Raw genomic sequence first — 22,886 nt, 5'->3', positions numbered from 1 at the left:
GGATAGACTACACTTGATTCCTCCGTTCATCCCCTTATGGACATTTGGGTTGTTTCCACCTTTAGCCCAGGCCCTCGTTTTTCCCTAATAATAAAAGAAGGAGACTGCCTCTTACAGGGAGCTCACACTGTGCCACCAGCTCTGTTAAAAGTAGCACAAACTGAGGCAGACACCTGCCGTATCATTTTCCAAGGATGACTCTTAGACAGGGAAGAAAGGACACTGCTGTTAGTTGGGGGCTCAGGCCTGGATGGCTGCCAGGACCAGACCCCTAAGCACTAGCGGCTTGCCGTGAGGGGGGGAAGAGTGTGAGAGTGCAGGCGCCCAGGCCCTGGCTTTTCTCTTTGCTGCCCTGCCAGGGGGAGTCGGTGGGCCTCAGGAGTGCCAGCCTCTGGGCATTGAAGTAACTGCTGAGCTGGGCCCAAAACCAGGCCTCTGGATCCATGGTGCCCCAGGCCGTCGTCATCTGCAGAGTGAATGTCCTGGAAGTGACACCAGTGAAAGAGATGCCTCCAGGAAATTGCCTGCCAACTGCCATTGCACTGTTTGCCTGCCACAATGTCGTCGGGATTGCATGTGTGTTTTGTAAGCGCTTGACAGGTGTGGGGGCACTGCGGGGGACTCTGAGGAGCGTAACTTCTGGTCTTCCCCACCGCCCAACTTCAGGAAGAGCCACGGAGAGCTCAGACGTCCAGGCTGGAGGCCCACCAGCTCTCAGCCCAAGTGTGTGCCATAAAACGTAAAGATGGAAAATCAGTTCATCATTCGAGCAAATCCGAGCTCCAATGGAAAGGTCTGAAGTGAAACGCAGGAAATGGCACTCATTCCAGAGAGAGGGATGGGGGGTGGCCTGCAAATCCCGTACTGGCAGCAGGTCCGGCCCCACTCCCCTCCCCTTCCGTCGCCTCCCTCGGAGTCAGAGAGGTCCCTGGTACCAGTGGAGGAGAATCACCGCTCCCCCACCCCCCCAACCTCACCCCCCTCCACGACACGACACGAAGGCCAGCGACAAAGAAGACAGAGGCGGACAGAGGCTGCAGCCCACTCAGACTTTATTCAAAGATTAGGAAGTTCAGGTGCCTGGAGCCCAAGAGGCCCGGGCCCTCAGGAGGATCGCCCCGGCTTCACTCAACGGTATTTGGAGGTCAGCACGGTGCTCACAGCGCTGAAGAACTTGTCCAGGGAGGCGTGGACGGCGGGGGTGAATTCCGCGGGGTGGTGGCAGGCCAGGGTCACCAGCAGGCAGTGGCTCAGGAGCTGCGAGGAGGGGGGACGTCACGGGGCGTCGGAGGACGCGGTTGCCCGCGCTCCACCTTCCGGAACCCAGGGGACTCTCTGCCGTCCTGCCAGCAGGGCCCGGCGAGCCCTCCACCCCAGATGTCCCCCAGCCCGGTGCTCACCTTGAAGTTGACAGGGTCCACACGCAGCTTGTACGCGTGCAGGTCGCTCAGAGCCGACAGGGCGTTAGGCAGGTCGTTTATGTGGGCCACGGCCTGCGTCAGCGCGTCGGCCACCTTCTGGCCGTGGGCCTTGACCTGGGCGGAGCCGTGGCTCAGGTCGAAGTGGTGGAAGTAGGTCTTGGTGGTGGGGAAGCAGCAGAAGGTCCTGCCGGGAGGAAGAGGTGGGTGAGCCACGGTTAGGCAGGCGGGGCGGCGCAGGACAAGGACCGCGAGGGGTCGCTGAGCCCCGGGTGCCGGGTGCCCACAGGGGCAAGTTGGGTGCTCACCTCTCCAGGGCCTCTGCGCCATAGTCGCCAGCATGGGACCCAATCTTATCCCAGAAGGCCTTGACGTTGCTCTTGTCGGCGGCAGACAGCACCATGGTTGGTTCTCTCTGAGTCTGTGTCGGGACCAGAAGGTGCGGGGCCGCGCGGGCGCGGAGCCTTTATGCCCCGGGCGCGCGGGGCGCGCCTGCCCGGGCTGCGCTCATTGGCTGGCGCGGGGCCGACTCGGCCGGACGGCAGGGGGCGCCAGCGAGCGGCCAGCGCCAGCCTGGCGCGGTGGGGCTTTGCTCCAGGCTTTGTAGACGGTTCGGGTGTCTTCCTCCCATCCGCCTCTTCACGGCCATGGCAGTGGTATCCTAGACCCCAGCTAGTGGGGGTCGGCTTGCTGAGGTGGCTCGATGCCCGTTCTTCCAACACGTGAGCTCAGTGACACCCTTCAGGGTCCCCGAGCGCCCCTATCCCCAGGCTGTGCTCTCCTGAGGATCGGAAGGGAGTAGTCAGTTTGTGCCACCTACCCTGATCTAGGCTTGGCACTCCCCGGACGTGTGTTAACTTGGGCGGAATCAGTGAAAGACTGGGCGGTTAGTCGTGGAAAGAAAGGCCTCTCCTAGCCCGGGGCGGAAAGAGATGTGCACACGAGGGGGTCCTTCCTCACACGTACTCGAGAATTCCCAACAATAGCCCTTCTGCTCCCCTCAGACTTGGTTCTCCCAACCCCCTTTCTTTACACAAATAGCCATCGACTGCCACTGAGTGCCGATCGCAGAAGGAGCAAATACCAAGGGGCAGAGTTTGCAGGGCTGGGTAGGAGAGTTCCAGGCTCAAGCTCCTTCCTCCAGGGTGGCGGCTGCTGCACCCCAGGTCAGGGACTCACAGAGGCAGGCCTCTCCTATCTGAGACCTTGCGTGAACGACCGTCTCTCTCCCCCGCTGTCCTGGGTCACGATGACACATCCAGTGCTGTAAACTGTGCCTGACACAAGACTCATGAGGCAAATAGTCGTTGAGTTGATAAATAAAGCGAATGGCTGGACAAGACCTGAGTTTCCAGCCTAGTTAGGGACATGACCAAATCATCACACAAGTACACATACAGTGGAAAACCTTGTTAAAGGACCCAAGGAAGCACGGAGGGAGTGGATGAGGCTTTCAGGGACATCAGGGTTAGTCTGGGGATCATGGTGGGCTTCCCTGAGGAAGTAAGACTGGAAGATGAGTCCGTAGTAGGCAGAGTAGAGTTCAGGGGGAGCTACCCATCACTTGGTGGAGGGAAAGGGGAGAGAAGGCCTCTGTGGCCGCAGAATGGGGGTGGGAGATGCGGGGGTGATAAGGCTGGTCAGACCCCACAGCATGGGGCAGGGGAGGAGCTTCCGGTGGGGTGGTAGGAAGGGGCAGGAACTCCAGCTGCTGACAAGTCCCTTGGGCTAGTAGGTGGTGTGATGGGCACGATGAGGCGGAACATCAGAGCTTGGCGAGGGGAAAAGGGAGGGAGGGGCCACCGCTACGTCCTTTCCTGGGAAGAAGACTTCCCTTTGGGGACGGGTGGGGGGGCACCACCCTCTGCCCCCATCCCTCTCCTAGGGCCCTCCCGCAAGACCTTCCCTGTGTGTCCAGGAGGAAGTAATGGTCAGACTGACTGGGAAGAAAGCAGCTCTGGACAAGTCTCAGCAATTCCCCCTCCTGCTCCACCTCCTGGTGTCTGTTCCTCTAGTTTTGTTCACACAGGACCCTCCCCCTAGCTCAGTCCACTTTCCCTTCCTACCTCCACGCTTTTCCCGATTCTCTCAGAGCCAGAGGCCCTCTCCTGGCCCCCCAAAAAGGATAAGACACTGGGGGCTTAGAGGCATACAAGACCCACCTCCCAGGCCAGGGACAATCCCCCCTTCTTCATCTTGTTCCAATCCCTCTGCCACTGAGTCCTTCTAAGGCAAGACTGAGGGACATATCTCAGCTAATGGCTTACATTCTTAACATGGGCAGAGCTCCCACATATATATAAAAGGGAGAAACAAATGACTAATGGGAACAATGGACAAAGGATATTAACAGGAAATTAACAGAAATGTAGAAATGACCGGGCGCCTGGATGGCTCAGTTTGTTGAGCGACCAACTCTTTATTTCAGCTCAGGTCATGATCTCACGTTGCATGGGATTAAGCTCCATGTCAGGCTTTGCTCTGATGGCAAGGAGCCTGCTTGGGATTCTCTGTCTCCCCCTCTCTCTCCTCCTCCTCCACCCACACCCACACCCAAACCCACACACACACACACATACACACACACACACACACACACACACACACTCTTTCTCTCTCACTCTCTGTCTCAAAATAAATAAATAGGCATTAAAAAAAAGAAATGAAGAAGTGATCAATAAATCTGTGACGTGAGAAAGAGCTGGATACGCTGCTGGAAGAGATGTAGTGGAGACACAGTTCCAGGAGAAAAGCAGGTTGCAGAAAAATATCTAGGGTATGACGATACTTGTAACCAAAAAGAAGAATGTAGTCATAGATGTAGCTGTGTCCCCTCAGCACAGGATAGAAGCCAGTGGGCTCAGTCCCAAACTGATAACTGTGTTACTTCTGCAGAGGTGTGGGACAGGGCACAGCGACTCTCTTTCCCAACTTTGAATAACACAAAAATGGTGTGTGTGGGTGTGCACGTGCGCGTGGCTTGTGTGTGAAAGCATGGGCGAATTTTAGTTTATTTGTTTATAGTAGGCTCCATGCCCAGCACAGAGCCCAACAGGGGGCTTGAACTCACAACCACGACACTGAGATCAAGACCTGAGCTGAGATAAAGAGTTCAACGCTCAATCTACAGAGCTACCCAGGTGCCCCCTTAGTTTACTTCTTAAGTGTTTTCTATATTTAAGTAAAAGTGAACTGGGCTCCGGGGCGAAGGAAGGGTGTGCAGTGCAGGAGGAGAGGCAACCCCCACTGTCCAGAGTGGGGAGCAAGGGGCTCTGTCACTGTCCTGAGACAACCCAGGACTGCGCGCTGCCCTGAGCTCAGACTGGGCTGGAGGCCCTGGTGGGGTCCCTAAGACGGTTGCAGAGCCCAGGTGGGGTGTGTGAAGTTGAGCCCAGGGCTTCAGCACTGCCGTCAGGGGACTTTCCAAATATTGTTTACAGCACCGAGGCAGAACTTCTGGGAGACCCCAGGAGCCTTGGGCGTTTGAATAGGGGGAGCAATGAGCTGGGGGACACCTGGCTGCACAAACAGTGAGCTGTTAGTGTGCCTCACAACCTGCAGGCCAAGGGAGCAAGGCGCTCTGCTAAAGGGCTTCCCCAAGTGCACCTTGACCATTCCCCCAGCTCATTGCCCCACTCTTCTTCCCCGACTCTACCCCACCCCCGCTGTCCCCCGAGGGTTACTGTGACCCAGGAAGGGTGGGAGGGGCTGCAACCCCCTTTCCAGCCCACCTTCCCTCTGATAGGAAGGAGGTGGGAATCTCCAAGAAACTGTCCAGCACCCGCATGTGCACCAGGAGTGCTGTGTTTTTGTGGTTTGTTTTCATCTAGACTGTTTAATGGGTGTTAGACTTCAAAAGAAGGTGGCAATCTTAAGACTCCCCTACCTCTTACCCCAGAGAGGGACCCTGGGAAGTCTGGCCCTTCCCAGGCCTGAACACGGTTCAGCACATTCCTGGAAGCATCAGCCTTACTCCCCTGCCCTCTCCCTCCGAAGTCAGAGAGGTCGCTGGTACCAGTGGAGGAGAATCACCGCTCCCCCACCCCCCCAACCTCACCCCCCTCCACGACACGACACGAAGGCCAGCGACAAAGAAGACAGAGGCGGACAGAGGCTGCAGCCCACTCAGACTTTATTCAAAGATCAGGAAGTTCGGGTGCCCGGAGCCCAAGAGGCCCCGGGCCCTCAGGAGGATCGCCCCGGCTTCACTCAACGGTATTTGGAGGTCAGCACGGTGCTCACAGCGCTGAAGAACTTGTCCAGGGAGGCGTGGACGGCGGGGGTGAATTCCGCGGGGTGGTGGCAGGCCAGGGTCACCAGCAGGCAGTGGCTCAGGAGCTGCGAGGAGGGGGGACGTCACGGGGCGTCGGAGGACGCGGTTGCCCGCGCTCCACCTTCCGGAACCCAGGGGACTCTCTGCCGTCCTGCCAGCAGGGCCCGGCGAGCCCTCCACCCCAGATGTCCCCCAGCCCGGTGCTCACCTTGAAGTTGACGGGGTCCACACGCAGCTTGTACGCGTGCAGGTCGCTCAGAGCCGACAGGGCGTTAGGCAGGTCGTCTATGTGGGCCACGGCCTGCGTCAGCGCGTCGGCCACCTTCTGGCCGTGGGCCTTGACCTGGGCGGAGCCGTGGCTCAGGTCGAAGTGGGGGAAGTAGGTCTTGGTGGTGGGGAAGCAGCAGAAGGTCCTGGCGGGAGGAAGAGGTGGGCGAGCCACGGTTAGGCGGGGCGGCGCAGGACAAGGACCGCGAGGGGTCGCTGAGCCCCGGGTGCCGGGTGCCCACAGGGGCACGTTGGGTGCTCACCTCTCCAGGGCCTCTGTGCCATAGTCGCCAGCATGGGACCCAATCTTACCCCAGCAGGCCTTGACGTTGCTCTTGTCGGCGGCAGACAGCACCATGGTTGGTTCTCTCTGAGTCTGTGTCGGGACCAGAAGGTGCGGGGCCGCGCGGGCGCGGAGCCTTTATGCGCCGGGCGCGCGGGGCGCGCCTGCCCGGGCTGCGCTCATTGGCTGGCGCGGGGCCAGGAGGTGCGCTGGGCCGGCGGCAGCCCTCCCTCTCCCGGTTCCGCGCAGGCAGAGGTGCCTTCTCCAATCCGGCCCCCGTGATTCTGGGAAGCCTACACAGGTTCCCCACCCATCTGTCGCGCACCCACGTTCGGCCCCGACCTGGGCTGTTTGCCGGTCGAGAAGGGGAGCACGGCTATTTTCTAAAGTAAAACGAGCTGCTTTCGCACCAGACTTTCCCGAGGACCAAGGGCTGTAGATTGTCCGTGTTAACGTGAAGGCGAAGGAGATAATGAGGGTTGACACCCTCCAAGCCCTCCTGCCGCCACTGGTGGGCCGGCGCTCCTAGCCAGCTCGGGGTTAACAAGTGAAGGCGCGGACCGTGGATGGGGGTGGGTAGTTCGGCTTAGGCTCCAGCACCCTTCGGACTTGAGTGTGGACTGCCACTGGGGCTCAGGGCTCCGTGCAGTGCTCCCCGCACCCGCCGAGACTGCTATCTGGGGAACCTTCCTCATTCCGAGTCGGGAGAGTTTCCAGGGTCCCTGGCCTTATTCCCTGGTCCACCAAGGTTCTGAGCAGACAGCTAAGATTCCTGCCCTGTTGCTGCTGAGGGGAGAGATTGACCCTGGCGGGCGGGGGTGGGGAGAGCAGGCGAGGAACGGCTTGGCTGGGAGACTTGCAGATACTGAAAGGCATAGGTGGGGCTGGATGGCCAAGTGCCTGCCAGGCACTGAGCCTGCCTCATGATCTTTTAAATTATTTCAAAAGACCCAGCGAGGCAGGGCTTTTTGTTGGTCGTCTGCTCTTCGTTTGCTTTTACATTGATGCGTTAGGCTCCTACGGCCCAGGGACATGTCCAGTGTCACAGAGCTTATCCTGTGAACCGGGTCGGAACCCTGCTGTGTGTGCCTGGTCGTGGCCATCGGGACATCCCACCCCAGTCTCCCACCCCACGAACTTCAGAGAAAGGACCCAACTTGGCCAGGGCAAGGTTTGCTGCAGATTGAGAGTCGCGGGGAGGGGAGAAGGCGCCGGGGGTCAGAGGAGGTCTGGCCTCTGAGTCTGTTTGACCTCAGGCCAGAAACCTGACCCTTGGGCCTGGTGCCCATGTTCGTCTGCACAAGAGCTGCGAATTCTGAATTCTGGCTCCCAGCTCCCAGTGGGAGGGTTGGAGGAAGAATGAAGGAGTGAGCACGGGAGTGGGTGAGTGCAGACGTGCTTTGGAGCTGGGTGAGAACTGCTCCCAAAGACCCCTGTCATCCTGGCACCCACTTTGCCCCTCCCATTTCCTCGGCAGAGGAGGGCAATTGTTCTGTTCAAGCCTTTAGGGGTCCACACACCCTGCCCAAGATCCAGCACCCTCAGCCCAGCAACCGCCCTCATTTCAGAGTTTGGAGAGATCCAAGGACCGGCTCCCGGGCCCCTGGTTCTTGGTCTGCAAGGGCTCGTGATGGCGCCCTAAGATTCCAGGAGTCTGCGCGTGGGACCCAGAGCTTGCCGAGCTTCTCGGCCCACCCGCTCCCCAAAGAACACACACGTGCAGGGTCCGGCCATTTGAGGCCTGTTTATTGACACGCACAGACCTAAGCCGGTGGGGCAGGGGACTCATCGGTACTTCTCAGTCAGCACCACGGCCACTTCGGTCAGGAACTTGTCCCACGCCGCCTGCATCTGCACGGTGAACTCGCCCTGCAGGTGGGAGGCCAGCATCACATGGAAACACTGGATCAGCTGCTGTGGGAGGAGGGGCGGATGAGAGCGGGTCTGCGGCAGCCACTCTCTCCTTTAACCCCAACCAACCCCGGCTGCCGGCAGCCACTCTCTCCTTTAACCCCAACCAACCCCGGCTGCCGGCTGCCGGCGCCAACTCTACCGCGGCGGCGGGGGCGGGCTCACAGGGAAGTTGGCGGGGTCCACGCGTAGCACTTGCGCGTGCAGGTCGGCGAGCGGGCTCAGGGCGGCGCGCAGGTGGTCGGTGTGTTGCACGGCCACGCCCACCGCCTCGAGCACGCGTTGTCCGTGGGTCAGCAGCTGAGCCTCGTCGGGGCAGACGCCCAGGTGCTTGAAGTAGGTCTTGGTGCTGGGATAGACCGTGAAGAGCCTGGTGGAGCAGGTCGGTGAGTGAGGGTGGCCGCGTGGGGTCCTTCCGGCGCCGGCACCTCCCAGACACCCGGAACCCCAGCCCGGCCCGCCCCTCTGACTCGGGCCCCCAACCCCTGTGTCCGCCTCCCTGTGACCCTGGAAACCCCGCCTCAACCCACCTGAGCAACAGCTCCGCCCCGAAGGCCGCCTCGTGGCCGGCGATCAGGTCCCAGACCTGCGCTACGTGGGCGCGCTCTTGGGCGCTGAGCATGGCGCCGGCCGGGCGTGCGCTGGCGGCCCCACCCGCCGCTCCCGCCTCCTTATAGCAGCCCCCACGCCTTCCAGGCGCCCCACCCGCCCTTATCTGCGGGACCCTCGGCCAGCTCGGGGAAATGCCTCCAGCCCAGGTCCCGATCGCTGCAGAGACCACGGCCTGGGGCGGGCGGGGCCGGGGGTTACCGGCACCGACTCACGCCGCTGTGTGTGCGTGCTTTTGCTGCAGGCTTGCGCGAAATCGGGAGAGCTTCCCCTGCGGGCAGCGTCAGAGCCTCTGCGGGAGGGAGCCAGTGGAGGGATTGGGAGAAAGAGCGCTGGCCAGGGACGCTTCTTTTCCGCTAGGGACACGGGAAGCGTATCGTGGGTCCCCGCAGTGCGGGACCTATAGTGTCAGGCTTTGAGGAAAAGCCCCCTGAGTGCCGACACGCACCCACACGCACGCGGCACGCTGAGTAAAGCGACGATATTTGGGCGATTCGGGAAGCAGGACAGGAGCAAACGCACCTCGGACCCTGGAGAACCAGCCTGGGGCCGATCTACTCTCTCCCGATTCTGGGGTCCGCAGGCGCAGGGATCGAGCCACAGCGCCCTCGGGGTGGCCTCCAGGCCGGTGGTGACGCTGGGGTCCACCGCGTTCCTGTGGCTTACGCTTTCCATGCCTCACTTTCTCCCCTCCTTCGGCCAATACTGAGAACGCAGGACCCATTCCATCCGCATCCATTTATTGGGGGGAAATTGAGGGAAGTTGCAGGGTCAGGGGCGGGGTCGCAGCCGGCCCCCGGCCTGGCGGCGGCGCTCAGCGGTACTTCTCGGTCAGGACGCAGGACACGATGGACAGGAACTTGTCCCAGGCGGTATGGGCGTCGGCCGTGAAGTCAGCGGGGAAGTGCGAGGCCACCGTGACCAGCAGACAGTGGGACAGGAGCTGGGGGGCCCGGAGGGCGGCTCAGCGCGAGGCCGGGGTGCTCTGCGGGTGCTCTGGGGTGGGCGGAGCACCTTCGGCGGCCGAAAACCCCCACCGCCCCGCACCCACCCCGCCCCACCCCCCCCCGCCTGGTCCCCGCCAGGACCCCGGCCCCCGCGCGCACCTTGAAGTTGACCGGGTCCACGCGCAGAACGTAGGCGTGCATCTCACTCAGCTTGGACAGGGCGCCCGCGATGTTGTCGATGCTCTTGACCGCATCGCCCAGGGCGGCCGCCACCTTGGCGCCGTGCGTGCGCAGGTGCGCGGAGCCCGGGCGCAGGTCGAAGTGCGGGAAGTAGGTCTTGGTCTGCGGGTAGCTGGCGAAGAGCCTGCGGGAGGGCGGGCCCTGAGCACTGGAGGAACGTGGGCCCCCGTCCACCTCTCTACGACCCCTGCGTCCTTCTCCGAGCTTGAGGACCCAAGTGCGACCTCACCACCGCCCTGGGGCCTTCCAGCCCAGCAGGTGCACCACCTCCTGAGGTGTGCTGTGCTCTGACTGCTGCCCCTCCCCCAAGCTGCACCCCACGGTCCCAAGGCCTTCTGCCTCCACACCCTCCCAGCACCCAGGCTGGCCCCTGCTCCCCACCTCAGCCCTCTTCCAGGGTCTCCTTGCTCCCAGCTGGCCCTGCACACCCACCGTAGGCCTCCAGCCCGTTTTCACCTCTCCTCCGGCCACAAAAACCTCCTTCCCAACCCCTGACCGGGCTCCTGCTGTACCTACCGTCTGCCAGAAGTAATGCCACCTGCAGGCACATTGCAAGGGAGAGCTCGTAGGGAAACCACCTGGGACCACCTTGCCCCAGGACTAGAGACCCTGGCGCTTGTAGATGCTTGACTGCCTCCTCAGGCATGGCAGGTGTTGGGGGAAACACATCCACACCCCTCTGGTGAGATGCTGGGCCTGGGCTTGTTCAGGACTCAGTGAGCATAGGGTCCATCAGAAGTCTGTGCAAGTCATCTGCCCCCCTCACTGACCCCTTTCTCGGAGAACCCCCACGTCGCCGACCCCTCCTTAGGGACCCTTTCCGCAGAGAGCCCTCTCCTCACTGGCCCCTGTCCTCACCGACTCCACACTGTCGCCTACGGGGCTCCACCCCAGCCCACCTGGCACTCACCTCTCCAGGGCCTGGGTGCCAACGGCATCCGCCTGAGTGGAGATCTTGCCCCACATGGACAGGATGATGGTCTTCTCAGCCTTGGTCAGAGACATGGTGGTGGCTGAGCTGGAGCCGGGTGTGCCCAGGACTGGCCTCTGTGTGCTCGCCCCCCGGGATCCCTTTATATACACAGAGCCGGGGTGGGGGCCAGGCTGCGGCCGTTGGTCTGGACAGGGGAGAGGGCTGTGGGGGTGGGGTCTCTTATCAGGCCCAGTGAGGATGGGTGGTCACCAGTCCCTGGTGGGGCTGGTGGGGTGAAGAAGGGCTAACATTCCCCCCTCCCCGCACTGGGCCACAGCCTGAGTCCAGGTTCCAGGGAGGTAGGGGCCCAGTCCAGTGACTGACCTCCATAATCATGGTTGCCGAGTTCCCTGTCCTTGTGATATTAGGATGATCTAGAAGGTAGCAGGCTTTCACAGAAGCACTCTCTCCTCCTTCTTTTATTTAAGCTTCTGTAGCATCACCTTGCAGATGAGTGAATGGAGGTCCACAGAGGGAAACTGAGGCCAGGTGTCACAGGGTGTGAGTGACAGTCTTGGCTTCAGATGCTCTTGCCTCTGTGTATAGCGCCTTCCTCACCTGGATAAGGTTCTTCTCCCCCACAAGCCAAGTCCCTCAGCAGCTTGACTGGGGGGATTCTCCAAGCTGGGCACCCAGGCTGGGAGGAGGCTGGACTCTTCACACAGAGTCTGGGGTCACCCGAGCCTACAATCCTACCTGTCACATCCCGTCACAGCCTGTACTATTTACATCTCTTTGCCTCTTACCTTATTCCCTTTCCCCTCTCTACCATAAGGCAACCATTTTAATGTGCTTAATATGTGCCTTTGGTTAGTATGTGTTCTTGCAAAGGGTGCATGCATTTTGAGTTAAATTATAGCTAGGGGCGTCTGGGCGGCTCAGTCGGTTAATCGTCCCACTTCGGCTGAGGCCCACAGTGCACCGTTCAAGCCCCTGTGAGGGAAAGTGTGACAGGAAGAGCCACTGAGGAAGCTCAGCGCGCCCTCCCCCCACCTCCTGCGAAACTCCTCGCTCATCCAAAGATGGCAAGGTCCAGGATGGCCCAGCTCAGCTGCCACCTCACAGCACATAATGGTTTTAGTGACATGTACTCAGTGTGGGAGCCCAGTGAGAACATGGGCACAGGCAAACGAAAGAGAAAAACCGTAACCCTCGTCCCACAGGGGAAGAGTTTTTACCAGTTTGGTGCGATTGTGTCCAGCCCTTTCTTGTATTTAAAACACATGATCAGATGGTATGTCCTGCTTTTTTCCCCTTCCTATTAAAAATTCCTGTATTTCAGGGGCGCCTGGGTGGCGCAGTCGGTTAAGCGTCTGACTTCAGCCAGGTCATGATCTCGCGGTCCGTGAGTTCGAGCCCCGCGTCGGGCTCTGGGCTGGTGGCTCAGAGCCTGGAGCCTGTTTCCGATTCTGTGTCTCCCTCTCTCTCTGCCCCTCCCCCGTTCATGCTCTGTCTCTCTCTGTCCCAAAAATAAATAAACGTTAAAAAAAATAAAATAAAAATTCCTGTATTTCAAAAAAAGGTGTGCTTATGAGGAAATGTTTATTATGTTAAACTTTTAAAATCAAGTTATAATTTAACTTTTAAAAAACGTTTTTATTTAATTTTGAGAGAGAGAGAGAGAGGGCACAAGCTGGAGAGGGACAGAGAGAGAGGGAGACAGAATCAGAAGAAGGCTCCAGGCTCTGAGCTATTCACACAGAGCCCGATGTGGGGCTCGAACTCATGAACCATGACACCATAACTTGAGCCAAGGTCGGACACTCAACTGACTGAGCCACCCAGGTGCCCCAGGAGAGAGAATCTTAAGCAGGCTCCACACCCAGGTGCCCCTTTAAAGAGTTAATTGAAAAATTAAACTTGGGGCGCTTGGCTGGCTCAGTTGGTAGAGTGTGAGACTCTTGATCTCAGGGTTGTGAGTTCAAGTGCCACATTGGATATAGAGATCACTTAAAAATCATAAGAGGCGCTTGGGTGGCTCAGTCGGTGGAGTGCCTGACTCCTGATTTCGGCTCAGGTCATGGTCTAATGGTTTGTGAATTTGAGCCCCAAGTGTGGCTCTGTGCTGTCAGGGCAGAGCCTTTTTGGGATTCTCCCTCCGTCTCTCTCTGCTCCTCCCCCGCTTATCTCTCTCTCTCCCTCTTTCTCTCTCCAAAAAAATGTTCTCTTCTCACCTGCTTGTCTTCAGAGATAACCCTTTAATTATTTTCCTAGGACTCTGCGATAAGTTACGAACATGCATATAAGGGGCGCCTGGCGGCTCAGCTGAGAGCATGCGATGCTTCATCTCGGGTCCTGAGTTTAGACCGCACATTGGGCATAGAGATTCCTAGTGTGTGTGTGCATGTGCGTGTAATAACCCAGCCTGTGAGAACTCACGTGGGGGGAGGTTCTGCCTGTTCCCAATCCAGGGCTGCCAGGGTCCTCCCCTCCAGCTCTAGAGGGGGCAGTTAGCATCTGTCCTCGAAGGGATCCTAAAAGCCACCCTTCCTGTTCGTAAAACAATACGTGGTTCTTGAGACCTTTTGAAGGAGTCTACAGACTATGGAGGTGAACGGACATCACTAGTATCTTGACACTAACGTTTTAGGGTTGTTTTCCTTGCTTAGCCGAACTCCCTCGATATTGCATCTTTACGTCCTACAACTCAGCAGGGGTGTACCTGTCACAGCTCTGGGTGAATTTGAACCAGTCACCTGGGAAGCCTTGACCTATGATTCCAAAAGTCGCCATTTGAGGCTCCCTGGGGGTGCCCTTGCTGGCTGGGTGCTATCACTGTCACTAAGCAAGTCTGAAGTGCAGCAGAAATGATTTCCCTGTCCACGTCTTGACAGAAGATGGGGACGGTATTCGGGCCCAAATCTGGGGTGAGGAAGGGACCCACAGGAGACTGCCAGCCCCTTACCTTGGAAACTCCTCCCAGGAGAGGGTCTCCAGCCAAATGGAGGGTGGGGAGAGGAATGGAGGAACTCTCAGTGCGCCAGGCCTGGGACGGAATCAGCCTTGATTCAAAACTGGTCTTAGGCTTCCAGCCCTGACCTCCTTCCAACCTCGAATCCCCAGAGGCTCAGGCAGAGGCAGGGACTGCAGATGAGACCGGCCCTTGACCCAAGAGAGCGTTGCTGAGAGGAGCAGGGGAGAAGCCAGGGAGGGCCTGAGGGCAGAGCACAGGGACTCTTCCCTAGTCCCCAGGGCATGCACAGAATCCCCTCCTCCTGCGGGCTGGGGCCTCGGATGCCCAAGCCCGTCCCAGACACACCTCCCAGTCTTTACCCGAGTGGTTAGCGCAGCTGGGAGTACACTTTGCCCCCCCCCCCCAACATTTTCTACCCTTCCTTTCTTCTTTTGGATAGGCTTGTGTCCTCAGCCCTCAAACTTGTGCTGCGGCCCCCATCCTGTCCCCCTCTCTGCCAGCCCTCCGTCCACCTCATGGCCTTAACTTCCATCTGTGACCTGGGACTCCTGCTGGCATCCGTGCACATGTCCTTTCTGAGCTCGGACTTGTACCCAGGGAGTATTTCGCGGCCTCACCCGTGCATCTCGCATGAGGCCCCGATCTTCCCTCAAAGCCTCTTCCTCCCTGCTCCTGCCCTTCCCCGGGGCCTGGTGACGAGCAGCACCATCCTCTCTTCCCAAGGCTCGGGCCAGAAACCACAGTCCTCCCTTAAGGTCACTCCCTTAAGTGTCACCTTACTAATAGGCCCAAATTGACCACCCCGTTAAAAATTGCAACCCCCCACCCCTGCCTGTGCACTATCTTGCCTGCCGTACTTTTTTCCCCCTCAGAAAGAACGTTTTTATTTATTCTTCAGTGGACTATGAGATCAGGAAGGCAGAGAATTTTTGTTTTAGTTTTGTTTCCTGGTCTACTCCAAGCTTCTTAAACAACCAGGACTTCCCAGAGCAAGCTCCCCAAAAGTACTTGAGTGCATGAATGGTCCTCAACCCCCTGAGCCGGTGGCCCTGCCTCCCGGATGCAGAGCCCAGGGCTGGGAGCAGCAGAAACGCTCGGCCACTCCCTGCCCGATGGGACGAGGAGGCTGGCCTCCTGTCTTCATGGAGCTGACGACACACTCGAGGCTTCGGATCCACCAGAACAGATGGGCACTGGTTTTTTGGAACGTGAAGGATCCCTGGTGTCCTCTGGGGCCTTGGGGTAGCCGAGGCCCAGAGTGGAGGAGAGGTTGGCCACAGTCACAAAGCCCATTGGAGGCGGGGTGAGGGCCTCAGGAGACTCCTCAGATTCACGTCTCTCCCCGGGCATCTCCGAGGCTGATGCCAAAGACCCAGCTCCCGGCAGACAGGCACGCGAGACCACACCTCGTGTCCCACACCCACGCTCCTGGGCAGGAGTCCTTCTGAGTCAGAGTCCTCGCTGGAGAAGGGGGTCCCAACTTGGGCTCCTCCTCCAGGGCAGAGTCTCTCCTGCACCGAGAACCCTAGACCCTAATGTCAGGCAAGTAGCGGGAGCAATCTCAGGCAGGCTCCCGAAACCCCCCAGAAGCTCCGTGCGCTCTTCATGGATTACATGTGACCGCCTGTCCCAGGCCAGGCCAGCTTTAACTGCTGGAGACACAGCAGGGGACACCCAGAAATGCCTCCTCTCTGGAACTGATGTTCTGGCGTAGAAGGTCTGCAAGACAGAGTGAGTGCAGGAGGTGAGCACAGCAGTGAGAAAGAGTAAAGCAGCCCCCGGTACCTGGGCTGTTGCTGCAAAGCCCGCGTTTCTCCTCGGGCTGTGAGCTTGAGTCAAAGAGGAACCCCGCGTGAACACAGAGAAGCCACGGGAGTGCCCAACACCCCCATCCTGGCTGCTGAGGGCCACTGCTGCTTTGGCAACGGTGGCTCCAGCCTCCTTTTGCTCTTCTCACCTGCTAGAGAGGAATTATTAAGCTACTAGATCCTAGGGCTACTCCCACCTCTTGGCAGCATCCAATCCAGGGCAGAGTCCTGCTTCCTCGAGCCCAAGTTGCTAAATGCCGGCCCCACAGAACCACAGTTCCCTGTGGTGGGCGGCCTCCTCCGTGGCGATGAGTTGACAAAGCCAACTCTGACTACAGGAGTGTTCCCGGTGGTCTCTTTGGCTGGATGGCATTGGCCGTAGAAAGAAAATGACAGCGAAGCATGGTGGGTAGTGCTGAGAGGGGTTGCAGTTGTCGATGAGGTGGCCTGGGGAGACGTCACTGAGGTGGCAAACGTAAGCAAGTATGGAGCAGTTCAAAGAGTAATTCATGCGACATTCAGGGGAAGAGTGCGCAGCACATAGAGGGGGTTGGCAAGCCCAAAGGCCCTGAGAGGGGGCTGTGCCTCCACTGTTCAAGAGAAACCAGGAGGCCGGTGGCTGGGCGGAGTGAGGGTGACAGGAGCAGTATTGAGGTCAGATCTTACAGTATCCCTTAGGTCCCCTTAAAAAATTTTTTTTTTGTTTATTCTTGAAGGAGAGCAAGACAGAGTGTGAGTGGGGGAGGGACAGAGAGAGAGAGAGAGAGAGAGAGAGAGAGAGAGAGAGAGAGAGGAGAGAGACAGAATCTGAAGCAGGCTCCAGGCTCCGAGCTGTCAGAACAGAGCCCGACTCGGGGCTCGAACTCACAAACTGCGAGATCATGACCTGAGCCGAAGTCAGATGCTCAACCGACTGAGCCACCCAGGCTCCCCTTTAGGTCTCCTTTATATCCCAGTGTGTCCCAGTATGGAACGATGGTCCCCTTCACTGTCACCACTGGGGTCCCACAGTTGTGAACATTTGCCATGTTTGCATTATCAGCACATGTAGGAATATATCTGGGTGTGCTTTACGTTTCTTCCAAAAATATGGAATTGTGTGGCAGTCCTCCTGAAGCTCTGTGTCTACACTTCAGCACGCGTCTCCTAGACTAAGGTTTTCCTGCATAAATAACCACAGGTTTATCGCCAATCTAAGTGAATTAACATTCTTTCGCATCACATGTCCTCACTCATCACCAAAATGTGTTCAATCATTCAAATTTAGATCTGACCCAGGCTCACACATAGCTTTCAGTTGTCTCTTTATTCTCTTATTCCAGAAACTTTCCACCCCACACCCACCTTTTCTCCATATCAGTGACTTTTTGGATAGTCGAGACAAGCTGTCTTACAGAATGTTCTACATTTTGCATTGGTCTGATGGTTTTACTTGAAGGGTTTTTTTTGTTGTTGTTGTTTGTTTGTTTGTTTTAAGACACTGCCTTTATCCATGCATTTCCTGTGCACTGGAAGTCAGATCTAACGGCTTGGTTAGAGTCAGGTTAAAAATTATTGGCAATGGAAAGGGTGAAACACAACCCGATTTAAAAATGGACAAAGGACTTTAATAGATATTTCTCTAAAAAAAGATACACAGAAAGCACATGAGAAGATGCTCAGCCTCATTACTCGTTAGAGGAACGAAACTGAAAACCACAGGGAAGTACCGCTTCACACTCAACGGGATACATACTATAAAAAAAAAAAAAACAGGAACAAGGGTCGGTGAGGCAGTGGAGAGACTAGCGCGTCACCCACTGCAGCTGGAAACGTGGGTTGGAGCAGCTGCCGTGGAAAACGAGCAGGGTTTTTCAAGTTGTCATTTTTTGCTTTTTTTAATTCTATTTTTGGTGATGTAAAAGATTTACATGATTGAAAAGTAACACCATCCAGAGAGTTAGACTTGGGGGAGCCCCTCCACCCCTTCTTTATCTCCATCCGTGTTATTATTTGTAATCATTTCCACTTCATCCTTGAAGGATTTCCTTTTGCAAAACTGAGCAAACACAAGGGGTGCCTAGCTGGCTCAGTCAGTAGAGCGTGTGACTCTTGATCTCAGGGTCCTGAGTTCAAGTCCCATGCAGGGCATAGCACTTACTCAAAAAAAAAAAAAGAGCAAATGCACACAAACTTATAAACACTCACAAGTGCACACACAAGAGCTATGATCGTAATCATACATGTGTGTCAAAATGTACACATACTCACACCTGTCAGTACACACAAATGCACACACGCATTTGTATCTCCTCTCACTGTTTTTCTTTTCTTTTTTTTTTTTTTTAAAGTAAACTCTATGTCCAGAGTGGGACTCCAACACACCACCCAGAGGTCAAGAGTCACATGCTCTACAGACTGAGCCAGCCAGGCTCCCCCTCCTCTCCTTTCTTACAGAAAAACAGAAAAGCCACCATGATACACGCACGCGTGCGCGCGCACGCACACACACACACACACACACACACACACACACACACTTCTGCGTCTCTCTTTTTTCTTTTCCTTTTTACCTGATAAATCCTGGACATCACAGCCACTATTACAAATTGTCTTCATTCTTTTTTCAGGTCACAGTTCTCTGCTGTGTGAGCTTTCATGCTACATTCAGTCAATGCCTGATGATGGACTGGGGTTTTCTAGTGCTGAGAAAACTAAGCTTGTGTAGTCTCTGTGGTAGAAGGGACTGCATTGTGAAGGGACCATCAGTACAGTGTGGTCAAAGTCTGGATATCAGTGAGGTTTCATTTTTAGTAGTATTAATTTGTATTTCTCTAATAATGAGCAAAATGATTTTTTTCTTTCTGTGAGCTGCGATCTGACTGAATATCACATCTGTATCCGGGACTAGACTGTCAGTTCCATGGGGCAGGGGGCTTTGCTTTTTCTAGCTGTTGTATTAGAGTCTACAAAAATGCTTGGGCGTCCTGTGCATCAAAAATGTGTGTGTGTGTGTGTGTGTGTGTGTGTGTGTGTGTGTGTTTAGTGGAAGGGTGGAAGAATAAATGAGGGACTAGGTACACTCATTCCTCCTTTCTTGCTAAGATCAAGCATAAACTAGGAAATAGGATAAATCCCAGAGGAATCCCATGGTGCGCCCCAGCAGAGTCAGTGGGGCCAGGTGGGCTCGGCGCTGACCCCAGAAATAAAGGCCGAGGGGTGCACTTTCTATCACCCCATCCGGACCCCGAGTGCCCTAGCCCCACACACCACGCCCCCGGAGTGCCCTCTGCGGTCGGAGAGACCCTCGGGTTAGTGCGCAGTGTTCCCGAAGCCCTCCAGGTGTCCCTGTGCCTCCCCGCCACCCCCCTCCACCCCTGCCGCCCCCTTGATGGCCCCAGTGACAAGAGGCGAGGTGGGCGTGCATTCGTTTATTGGCGTCTCAGGGGGAAGCTAGAGGGTTTGGAGAAGCCTGGAGCCGCGGAGAGGTCGCAGCCGGCCCCCGGCCTGGCGGCGGCGCTCAGCGGTACTTCTCGGTCAGGACGCAGGACACGATGGACAGGAACTTGTCCCAGGCGGTATGGGCGTCGGCCGTGAAGTCAGCGGGGAAGTGCGAGGCCACCGTGACCAGCAGACAGTGGGACAGGAGCTGGGGGGCCCGGAGGGCGGCTCAGCGCGAGGCCGGGGTGCTCTGCGGGTGCTCTGGGGTGGGCGGAGCACCTTCGGCGGCCGAGACCCCGCCCCGCCCAGCACTCCCCCCGCCCCCCCCCCCCCCCCCCGCCTGGTCCCCGCCAGGACCCCGGCCCCCGCGCGCACCTTGAAGTTGACCGGGTCCACGCGCAGAACGTAGGCGTGCATCTCACTCAGCTTGGACAGGGCGCCCGCGATGTTGTCGATGCTCTTGACCGCATCGCCCAGGGCGGCCGCCACCTTGGCGCCGTGCGTGCGCAGGTGCGCGGAGCCCGGGCGCAGGTCGAAGTGCGGGAAGTAGGTCTTGGTCTGCGGGTAGCTGGCGAAGAGCCTGCGGGAGGGCGGGCCCTGAGCACTGGAGGAACGTGGGCCCCCGTCCACCTCTCTACGACCCCTGCGTCCTTCTCCGAGCTTGAGGACCCAAGTGCGACCTCACCACCGCCCTGGGGCCTTCCAGCCCAGCAGGTGCACCACCTCCTGAGGTGTGCTGTGCTCTGACTGCTGCCCCTCCCCCAAGCTGCACCCCACGGTCCCAAGGCCTTCTGCCTCCACACCCTCCCAGCACCCAGGCTGGCCCCTGCTCCCCACCTCAGCCCTCTTCCAGGGTCTCCTTGCTCCCAGCTGGCCCTGCACACCCACCGTAGGCCTCCAGCCCGTTTTCACCTCTCCTCCGGCCACAAAAACCTCCTTCCCAACCCCTGACCGGGCTCCTGCTGTACCTACCGTCTGCCAGAAGTAATGCCACCTGCAGGCACATTGCAAGGGAGAGCTCGTAGGGAAACCACCTGGGACCACCTTGCCCCAGGACTAGAGACCCTGGCGCTTGTAGATGCTTGACTGCCTCCTCAGGCATGGCAGGTGTTGGGGGAAACACATCCACACCCCTCTGGTGAGATGCTGGGCCTGGGCTTGTTCAGGACTCAGTGAGCATAGGGTCCATCAGAAGTCTGTGCAAGTCATCTGCCCCCCTCACTGACCCCTTTCTCGGAGAACCCCCACGTCGCCGACCCCTCCTTAGGGACCCTTTCCGCAGAGAGCCCTCTCCTCACTGGCCCCTGTCCTCACCGACTCCACACTGTCGCCTACGGGGCTCCACCCCAGCCCACCTGGCACTCACCTCTCCAGGGCCTGGGTGCCAACGGCATCCGCCTGAGTGGAGATCTTGCCCCACATGGACAGGATGATGGTCTTCTCAGCCTTGGTCAGAGACATGGTGGTGGCTGAGCTGGAGCCGGGTGTGCCCAGGACTGGCCTCTGTGTGCTCGCCCCCCGGGATCCCTTTATATACACAGAGCCGGGGTGGGGGCCAGGCTGCGGCCGTTGGTCTGGACAGGGGAGAGGGCTGTGGGGGTGGGGTCTCTTATCAGGCCCAGTGAGGATGGGTGGTCACCAGTCCCTGGTGGGGCTGGTGGGGTGAGGGGCTATCACTCCACCCTCCCCTTCGGGCTTAGAGGGGATGTTGGCCACAGCCTGACCAGAGTCCTGGAGAGATAGGGGCCCAGCCAGCCCAGGAGGCCATGCCTGGGTTTATAGCCCAGCTCTGACCATCCTCTTGCACTTCAGAGTCACAGAATGGGGCAAACCAGAGCGTTAGCTCAACACACTGTCCTTGGGCTGGAGCAGGCCCCATTTCTGCCTGCCGGGCTCCTTAGTGGGATTCTGTGGCTAGCCCAGCCTGGCCACGTGTCAGTCTCCTCTCCCTCTGGCTCTGTGATCCCTGGGTTGCCTCTGAGAAAGCAATGGTTTTGTCCACGTGTTGCTGAGGAGAGATGGACTGACCCCCTCTGAAGAGCTGGATGAAGTATCAGATTAATAAAAGAGAATTCTTGTAATCTGTGCTCATAGGGGTTGCCGTCCTGCTCACCATATCATCGTTGTGACATAATGAGGCAAATAGTTGTTTACACTTTATTTTAACATCAAACAAAATTGACTTTTTTTAGTATACTGCTCTGTGAGTTTTGACATGCGTAAGTTCATTCAGCCCCCGCCACAATCGGGACATACAACAGCTCTGTCTCCCCCGCAAGAAACTCCCACATGCTGGGGGCCTTTGCCATCTCACCCGCCTTACACCTGAACTCTATAATTTGGTCTTTTCAAGAATAACATATGATTGAAGTCTATAGCGCGTTATCTTTTAGGACTGGCTTCTCTTAGCCAGCGTGATACCCTTTATACCTCTCCGTGTTGTTACGTGTGCCAATAGTTCTATTTATCGCTGAGTCATACTCTGTGGAATGAACCTGTCACAGTGTGTGCGTTCCTTCGCTTAACGAGAGTTTTCCCACTTTGGGACTATTGCTAAAGCTGCCACGAACGTTGTGCGTAGGTGTTCATGTGAGCGCAAGTTTTCATTTCTCTAGGGGATCCTTTATCTAGGAGAGGACTGTCGGCTCGTGTGCTACGTGTGTGTTTCGAAGAAACTGCGAACCTTTTCTAGGGTGGCCGTGCCATTTCGCATTGCGGTCGGCCGTGCAGGACGTTCTGGTCGCCACGTGTCGCTGCTGGCCTCTTTACACTGCAGTCGTTCTGACGGGCGGGCGAGGGCGTGGTGGTGTGCCTTTACTCCGCGTTTCCCCCGATAACCAGCGACGTGAGGGTCTTCTCGTGTGCTTCTCTGCCATCCGTACGTCTTCTTGGTGAAATATCCGTTCTGCTCTTCTGCCCATTTTTACAACAAGCTCTTTGTTTCTTACCGGCGAGCTCTGAGACACACTCTGTAGACATTTGCAGACACGCTGGGTGCAGTCTTTTGTCAGATGCGTGACTAGCGCATATCGTCTCCTAGTCTGTATCTTGTCACTTCAGCCTCTCGATAATACCGCGTGCAGAGCCAAAGTTTTGATTTTGATCGAGTTCATGCTACCAAGTTTTCCTTTTATGATTCATGCCTTTAGTGCCACCCCTGAGAGCACTGTGTCTCATTCCAGGCCACGACGATTTCGTCAGTGATTTCTTATCAAAGTTAATAGTGTATATTTCATGTTTGGATCAGTGATACATTTGGAGATAAGTTTTTGTGTATGGGTTAGTTTTTGTTCCAGTTTCTTTTGGTTTGGTTTGCCTCTGAGTTGTTGCCACACCATTTATTGAAAAGACCGTACATCCCCTACTGGATTTCCTTCTCATAATCCTTTGTGAGAAATAAATCTGCCGTATTTTTCAGGTCTATTTCTGGACTCTATATTCTGTTGCATTTATCTGTGTGTCTATCCTTCACCAAAACCATACTATCTTGATTACTGTTGCTTTATGTTAAGTCTTTTCTTTCAAAGATTTTTTTATTCTTTATTATTTTTTTAAAAGTTTATTTTACTTATTTTGAGAGAGATAGAGAGAGAGCATTGGAGGCAGAGAGAGAGAGACAGAGACAGAGAATCTTCACCAGGCTCCACACTGTCAGCATGGAGCCCGATGTGGCCCTTGAACTCACGAAATGTGAGATAGAGACCTGACCAGAAATCAGGAGTCGGTTGCTTAACTGGCTGAGCCACACCAGGTGTCCCAGTTTGTGTTAAGTCTTGAAATTAGATACTTCCCAAAGAATAAGAGAAATACTGCAAACCACGTG

General features: G+C 57.0%; 5 protein-coding genes and 1 long non-coding RNA gene across 6 annotated transcripts; 1 reads left to right on the top strand and 5 right to left on the bottom strand.

Moving 5' to 3' along the window:
• Positions 1-1,096: 1,096 nt before the first annotated feature.
• Positions 1,097-1,857, bottom strand: LOC115504156 (hemoglobin subunit alpha-like). The gene is made up of 3 exons (XM_030300902.1): positions 1,727-1,857; positions 1,401-1,605; positions 1,097-1,257 (listed from the first exon to the last, which is right to left on the bottom strand). Exons 1-3 carry the CDS (start codon positions 1,819-1,821, stop codon positions 1,129-1,131), a joined length of 429 nt encoding a protein of 142 aa, XP_030156762.1. The 5' UTR covers positions 1,822-1,857; the 3' UTR covers positions 1,097-1,128.
• A 3,676-nt stretch (positions 1,858-5,533) lies between these two features.
• Positions 5,534-6,348, bottom strand: LOC115504157 (hemoglobin subunit alpha). The gene is made up of 3 exons (XM_030300903.2): positions 6,222-6,348; positions 5,900-6,104; positions 5,534-5,756 (listed from the first exon to the last, which is right to left on the bottom strand). Exons 1-3 carry the CDS (start codon positions 6,314-6,316, stop codon positions 5,628-5,630), a joined length of 429 nt encoding a protein of 142 aa, XP_030156763.1. The 5' UTR covers positions 6,317-6,348; the 3' UTR covers positions 5,534-5,627.
• LOC115504163 lies at positions 6,266-20,888 on the top strand. Its single transcript, XR_003965601.1, has 4 exons — positions 6,266-6,352; positions 13,712-13,717; positions 15,426-15,429; positions 20,876-20,888. It is a non-coding gene; the product is annotated as an uncharacterized LOC115504163 (long non-coding RNA).
• HBM (hemoglobin subunit mu) lies at positions 7,962-8,804 on the bottom strand. The gene is made up of 3 exons (XM_030300906.1): positions 8,683-8,804; positions 8,318-8,522; positions 7,962-8,155 (listed from the first exon to the last, which is right to left on the bottom strand). The coding sequence occupies exons 1-3, from the start codon at positions 8,772-8,774 to the stop codon at positions 8,027-8,029; spliced, it is 426 nt and encodes a 141-aa protein (XP_030156766.1). The 5' UTR covers positions 8,775-8,804; the 3' UTR covers positions 7,962-8,026.
• Positions 9,485-11,272, bottom strand: LOC115504155 (hemoglobin subunit zeta-like). The gene is made up of 4 exons (XM_030300901.1): positions 11,246-11,272; positions 10,859-11,019; positions 9,868-10,072; positions 9,485-9,704 (listed from the first exon to the last, which is right to left on the bottom strand). Exons 1-4 carry the CDS (start codon positions 11,255-11,257, stop codon positions 9,576-9,578), a joined length of 507 nt encoding a protein of 168 aa, XP_030156761.1. The 5' UTR covers positions 11,258-11,272; the 3' UTR covers positions 9,485-9,575.
• HBZ (hemoglobin subunit zeta) lies at positions 19,038-20,570 on the bottom strand. Its single transcript, XM_030300905.1, has 3 exons — positions 20,430-20,570; positions 19,439-19,643; positions 19,038-19,271 (listed from the first exon to the last, which is right to left on the bottom strand). Exons 1-3 carry the CDS (start codon positions 20,522-20,524, stop codon positions 19,143-19,145), a joined length of 429 nt encoding a protein of 142 aa, XP_030156765.1. The 5' UTR covers positions 20,525-20,570; the 3' UTR covers positions 19,038-19,142.
• Positions 20,889-22,886: the final 1,998 nt, after the last annotated feature.

The sequence above is a fragment of the Lynx canadensis genome, chromosome E3, assembly GCF_007474595.2.
Source record: "Lynx canadensis isolate LIC74 chromosome E3, mLynCan4.pri.v2, whole genome shotgun sequence".
Classification (NCBI taxonomy): Eukaryota; Metazoa; Chordata; class Mammalia; order Carnivora; family Felidae; genus Lynx; species Lynx canadensis.
Note: the sequence above shows the minus strand (reverse complement) of the source record. Positions and strands in the feature narration are given on the sequence as shown.